Source organism: Delphinapterus leucas, unplaced genomic scaffold (assembly GCF_059928025.1).
Source record: "Delphinapterus leucas isolate spDelLeu-1000000601 "Yukka" unplaced genomic scaffold, BTC_Dleu_Yukka2 spDelLeu_asBTCV2_sq25, whole genome shotgun sequence".
NCBI lineage: Eukaryota > Metazoa > Chordata > Mammalia > Artiodactyla > Monodontidae > Delphinapterus > Delphinapterus leucas.
The window spans coordinates 15,506,031-15,512,157 of NW_028322234.1; the positions used below are offsets into that span (position 1 = coordinate 15,506,031).

The 6,127-nt window shown below is 57.3% G+C and overlaps 1 protein-coding gene across 2 annotated transcripts in view; it reads right to left on the reverse strand.

Annotated features, from left to right (window-relative positions):
* The window catches only part of KDM4B (lysine demethylase 4B), a 133,627-nt gene extending 127,937 nt beyond the window's left edge, over nucleotides 1-5,690 (reverse strand). For both annotated transcript variants that reach the window (XM_089905610.1, XM_089905609.1), the window contains exon 1: nucleotides 144-5,690. In XM_089905610.1, coding sequence (XP_089761736.1) covers nucleotides 144-179 — 36 coding nt within the window. In that variant the 5' untranslated portion in view covers nucleotides 180-5,690. The remainder of the gene's footprint in view (nucleotides 1-143) is intronic.
* Between the last annotated feature and the right edge of the window lie 437 nt (nucleotides 5,691-6,127).

Below are 6,127 nucleotides of genomic sequence, written 5' to 3' on the forward strand. Positions count from 1 at the left end.
GACGCTAACAATCTGCCTGGCTGGGAAATCACTCGTCAGCCAGTGTCCACGGTGGGGAGCAAGGCCAAGGGCACGAGGTCAGCACAGTCCCGCTCCCGACACAGGCCGGCACACTGCCCCACAGCCGTCTCCCATCCACTCACCCCACAAAGCTCAACTCTCACACACACGAGAGCCATCTCTTCACGAGTGTTCCAGGGGAAGGCCAGCGGCCGGAAGGCTGCAGCAACCTCCTCCCAGGACTCCGCTGCCCCTTCGGAAGGGGCGCTGGTGTTGGTAAAGAGGATGGGCCAGATGCTTACAAAACAAGAGGATTGGGAAACAGTGTCTTCCTTTTAAACCCTCAGCTTCTGTGAGGTCAAAACAAACTCCTTAGGCCCAGAACACTCCTTCTCCATCTTCTGCTGCCTGCGGAGGTGCAATACAAAGGAGGCATCACGGAAAGGTGGGGCATTGCCAGCAATGAAGTATTTGCCCCTGTTTACATCTACTTTTTTTTTTTTGGCCGCACCGTGTGGCACGAGGGATCTTAGTTCCCCGACCAGGGATGGAACCCGCACCCCCGGCAGCTGAAGCGCGGAGTCCTAACCACTGGACCACCAGGGAAGTCCCTACATCTACTCTTTTCTCAATTTTGAGATTGTTTTGGTGAATGGGATCATAGCATTTTCTTATATTCCCTGCACCTTAAATTTCCTCAAAACAATCCAGGATCCGTTTTTTAACATACAGAGTATGATTCTAAATACTTTGATGCAGGAAATATGGAAATTCATTCATCCAACAAATGAATGCTTACTGAACACCCATTGCGGGCAGGAACTGCCTGAGGTGCTGGGGATACACACAGCGACCAAGACAGATGTCGCTCCCACAGCGGGAACCTCACACCCTGCTGCAGGTGCTCCCACACTATGTCCCACAGGTCAAATCCAGCCCACTGCCTGTTTCTGTATGGCCCACAAGCCCAGAATGGTTCTGACGGTTTTTAATGGTTCGATGGGGGGAAAAAAAAATCAAAAGAAGAAAAATAGTTCATCATATGTGAAAAGTATGTGAAATTCACATTTCCGTGTCCATAAATAAAGTTTTATGGGAACAAAGGCACAGTTGTTGGTTTCTATACTTTTGTATTACAACAGCAGAGCGGAGAGGTCAGGTCTGAGACAGTCCCGCCTACAAAGCGGAAAATAGTTACTTTCTAACCCTTTACAGGAAAAGCTGCTGCCCTAGTGGATGAGATGGACAATAAGTACATAAACAGATTAATACAAATTTCTGGTAGTGCTGAATGCAAAGAATAAAAGGCAGGTTGGGGAGAGACAGTGGATGGAAGGGTGAATTTGGGCAGTGAGGTCAGGGATGGCCTCTCTGAGCCGAGACCTGAGTGACAAAGAGACCTGAGGGGACAGCACTCTGGCAGAGGGAACAGCAAGTGCAAAGGCCCTGAGGTGGGGAAAAGTAGGCAGGTAAAGTGGTTTCGACTGAAGGGAGCAGGTACGGGGCTTGGGGGGGAGGGTGGTGTGGAGAGCACCTCATAGGACAGAACAGGGAGGCCATGGAAAGGGTCTGCAGCCTTTCCCAAGGACAACAGGAAGCCACTGGAGGGTCCGAGCAAAGGAAGACCGTTTTTCAAGTTTTTAAAAGTCCCTTGAGGGAGCAATAGTGAGAACTGACAGATTAGTCAGGACGCCTTATCCAGCCCCCAAGATGCTCCCAGAACAAATCAAAGCAGGGAGTAAACTCAAAAACCAATCCATGGGGCTTCCCTGGTGGCGCAGTGCTTAAGAATCCACCTGCCAATGCAGGGACACGGGTTCGAGCCCTGGTCTGGGAAGATCCCACATGCCGCGGAGCAACTAAGCCCATGCGCCACAACTACTGAGCCTGCGCTCTAGCACCCACGAGCCACAACTAGTGAGCCCGCGTGCCACAACTACTGAAGCCCCCGCACCTAGAGCCCGTGCTCCCCAACAAAGACAAGCTACCTCAATGAGAAGCCTGCGCACTGCAAGGAAGAACAGCCCCCGCTCACCTCAACTAGAGAAAGCCCACGTGCAGCAACAAAGACCCAATGCAGGCAAAACTCAATCAATCAATAAATATAAATAAATAAATAAAATATATGATCGCCTTAAAAAAAAAAAATCCATCCAACCCCACAATCATCAGTTCACGGATCCGCTCAGGCCTTAGTCTTGAGGTGGCACAGGCTTTTTTAAGTATTGTAGTTAAATTCATTTCATTGTGCAAAAGTACCTGCACCCGGCACAGTAACAGTCCCGTGACCTCAGGCATCATTGCTCATGAAGAGGGAAGATGAAAGGGGCGAGTCACCTCAAAGCCGACTTGAAGCAAACTGTTAAAGCCGATGGACAGGCAGGGGTCACACAGCGCTAAACCTGCCCACCACGCTTCCAGATCCCGGGAGCATTTGGAAGCCTGTGGGGGGCCCTGCAGGGGCTCGGGAGACACCCACACCACGCCTGACGGCCCGTGGTGGGCACGTTTGCAGGCGAGCACCTCTCCTCCAGGAGATAGAATAGGAAAGACCTGGACAGCCAGGCCGAGGAGTGTGCCCCGGACATAGTTTGCAAATATGAGCCCCTCCCTTTTAGACGGGGGAGGGGAGGAAAGGGACAAACGGACCTGGAACTTGAGGTCAATCAGGGTCATGGCCAAATATCAGGCTGCCGTGGGCTTAAAGGTTAAGTGAGAGAGGGCCACCTGGGGGCAACTGCACCCTCCAGGGGACACTGGGCTATGTCTGGGGACATCGGTGGTTGTCACAACTATGGGGGTAAGGATGCTTCTGGCATCAACAGGGTGGGAGCCAGGGATGCTGCTCCACACCCCACAGTGCCCGGGACAGACCCCCCCAGAGAACGACCCAGCCCTGAACGTGAATGGGGCAGAGTAGGAAGGGACCTGACGTTAGTAAGAAATCAGCGCCAGGTTCAGAGCACCCTGTCACTGTGTGAAGCCACAGTGACTCTCATCCCCTTTGACCCCCTCAGTGACCCAGCATGGGCTCTTATTATACCCATTTTACAGATGAGGAAAGCAAGGCCCAGAGTCATGCCCCAGAGGAGGGATGTGAACCCGGATCTTTCAGACTCTGTTTGGGGAATGGAGTCAAGGACAGGAATCCAGGGGCACCAACAAGAACACAGGTCAGAAAGGAGTCCAGGTTCAGGCCCTCTCCTCCGTCCGGTGTCCTCAGCCAGAAGTGGAGGGACCAGGGCAGGGCAGGTCAGAGCTGTGGGGGTGAGGTCCCACTGAGCAGCCCGGGGGGTGGGGGCCAGGTATCTGGAGCGCAGCCAGGAACCCCCCGGGAACTGGCAGAAAAGCATGGGGTGGGGGTGGGGGGGGTGACCTCACAGTCGTGCAGTGTGCCCGCAGTTCCTTTGCTTTCTGCGCCCTTCCTCCAGCCCCTGCCCAGTGGGCTTGGGAAGGTTTAGTGACTGCCCCCCCGCCCCCCCGGCAAGCTTTGTTCTTGAGCAAGTGGCTGGCGCAGGGTCTCACAGCTCTGAACCTGCCCCCCACACTTCCAGATCCCGGGAAGAGAGACAGCCGGAAATGGTCATTTGCCCACACCTCGGCCCTCACCCCTCTCACCCCGTGCTGCCCACTCCCTGAGCCAGGCCCCTCGGGGCAGTGGGCACCACACCGCCAGCACAGTTGTGCCCACACCTCGGGACACCCATCTCTCCCTTTCCCCCACTAGACCCAAAGCCCCCTGAAGTTAGGGGCTTCCTGCAACCTGCCCCAGTGCTCAAAACTCAATGTCCGCAGGCCAGGTGAGTGTCAGATGGAACCAAGGAACAGATGGGCTCCCCAGGGCCAGGGGAAGGGGCGGGGCTCAGGAGGGCAGGGGCAAGACGCTACAGAGGAGGAGGGGAAATGCAGGGTCAAGTATAGCAGAGCAGCCAGGCAGGGAAAGAGGGGCATGGAGGGCCACCCGACCACCCCAGAGGCACTGGGGAAGGGTCTTTACTAGGAGACAGAAAAGTACAACAAAGGCAGGGCGGGGTCCTAAATGACTGATCAGCCACACCTTTAAGCTCTTAACACCTCCTTAGCAGCCCACTCCCCAAAGTGGCAAGGATTAGAAAATGCGAGAAAAACAATTGTTACTAAGACCTGTATAGAAATTGTCTCGACAACGACACACAATCGCGCGCGCGCGCACACACGCACGCACACACACACATGCACACACAGCGCGTGACACAGTATCTGCTTGAATCACCGCAAAACCTGGGAGCATTTATGCAACTGCACCTCTGCTCGCGGAGGTGACCTCCCCCAGGGCAGGGCGGTCTGACCGCGGAGATGCCCCCGGCACAAAAGGGGAGCACCAACGTTTGCCAAGCGTCCAATCAGAAACACGGAAAGAGGGCCAGCGAGTTTCAGAAACCCTCCCCTCAGATGATCACAAGTTGACTCCAGACTTTTACACTCTGTCCTTTGGGATTCCAAAAAGCAAACTACAAAGACCACAGAGGCTGCCCACTGCTTTTGCGAGGGTGGTGAGGAAAAGCTGACCGGGGAGTTGACAAACCCTCCCGACGCCTCATAAGGAAGCTATTATTGGAGAATTAGGGGAGTCACCGGCTCTTGCACGGCAGCGCGGAAAGCCCAGAGGAGTCATGGAGTGAGCCCCTTTTAGGGGCTTTCTCCAGCCTGGGGACAGCCGGATAAATGGCTGCTGAGGCAGAGGGGTGAGGCAAGCAACCTCAGACCCTAAGACAGCGCTGGCAGCCAGCGGGAGCCACAGGAGCTTGCTGAATAAATGCCACGGACAGAAACACATGGAAAAGGACACACTCTTTACATATCACAGGATTGTTGGGCTCCATTGCACAGAACAACCTTCTCACTAGTTTCATAACTCGGGAAACAGTTCCCAGGTGCACCTGAATCATTAAAACAAAAGCATCCTCCCCCAACCAAACAGATGAGACACACCAAGAAGCAGTCCACGTCTCCCCAGCCCCCAAGGGAAAAAAATCCCCTATAAAACCTTCCACCCTGGCCCCGGCAGACGCGCACCCCATTCTGCCTGGTGTCATTGCGCCCACTGGGCGGAGACCCAGGCCCTTGCAGATCTGGGGCAGGTCCCTTTCAGAATGAATCCGTCCCCCAGATCCCACGGGGCTGGAGAGGACAGCCCAAGGGGTCCCCGCGGGAGCGACACCAGGATTTATTTCTACAGAGAAGGGGCCTTCGAGATGGCGATCGGGCAGAGAGGGGAAGGCCGTGGGGGCACGCGTCTGGAAACTGCTATGTGCATATCAAGTGGATAATTTTTTATAGGAAATTCTGATTGCATGCTTATTTTGGGGGGGCTCAGGGAAATGGGGTGCGAGTTTGGACGCCGCGATGGCACGGCGGTTGACTCGGGCAGTGGGGTGGGATGCAGTGATGGACATTTCGGGGGACACCGCTGGGAAGCGCCCCGTTAACCCCACCAGTGCCCAAGGGGCCGGAAATGGAGGCGGGTTTCACCCACGGCCTGGGATATCTCTCTCTCTTTCTCTTTACTATTATTATTTCTTTTAATTATTAGGATTGTTGTGAATAATGGAAGGTGAGGGCCCCGCCAGGCAGGGCCAGCCGGGCCGGGCCACCCACGCTGTCATCTTTTGTGCGGGGCCGGCGGGGACGCCCCGGCCCAGCCCCCGCGCGCCCCCGGCCCGGGCAGGGCGCCCCCGCCTCCCGCCCCCGGCCCCGCCATTGTCCGGCCGCGCCGCCCCCGCCCGAGGCCCGGCAAGCGCCCGGGGCCGGGCGGTTAACGCCCCCAACCGCCTCGCGGGCCGGGACAAAGCACTGCGGCCGCGGCCCGAGCAGGCCGCGCCCGAGGCCTGGGCCTCGAGTCCCGGGCGCCCGCCCGCCCGCAGCCCCAGGCGCGGCGCGGGGGCGGCGGCGGCGACGGGGCCCGCGCTCGGACGCGGCGGCCGCCTCCCCGCGGGCTCACCTGAGGCGGCGCGCGCGGCCCGGTCCGGAGCTGCGGCGCGCGCTCCCCCGCCCTCGGCGTCGCACCCCCAGGCCCTGCTCGGGCCGGGCCCCGCTCGGTCGCTGGCGGCCGAGCCCTCCGCGAGCGTCCCGGGCGGGGCTTATAAGG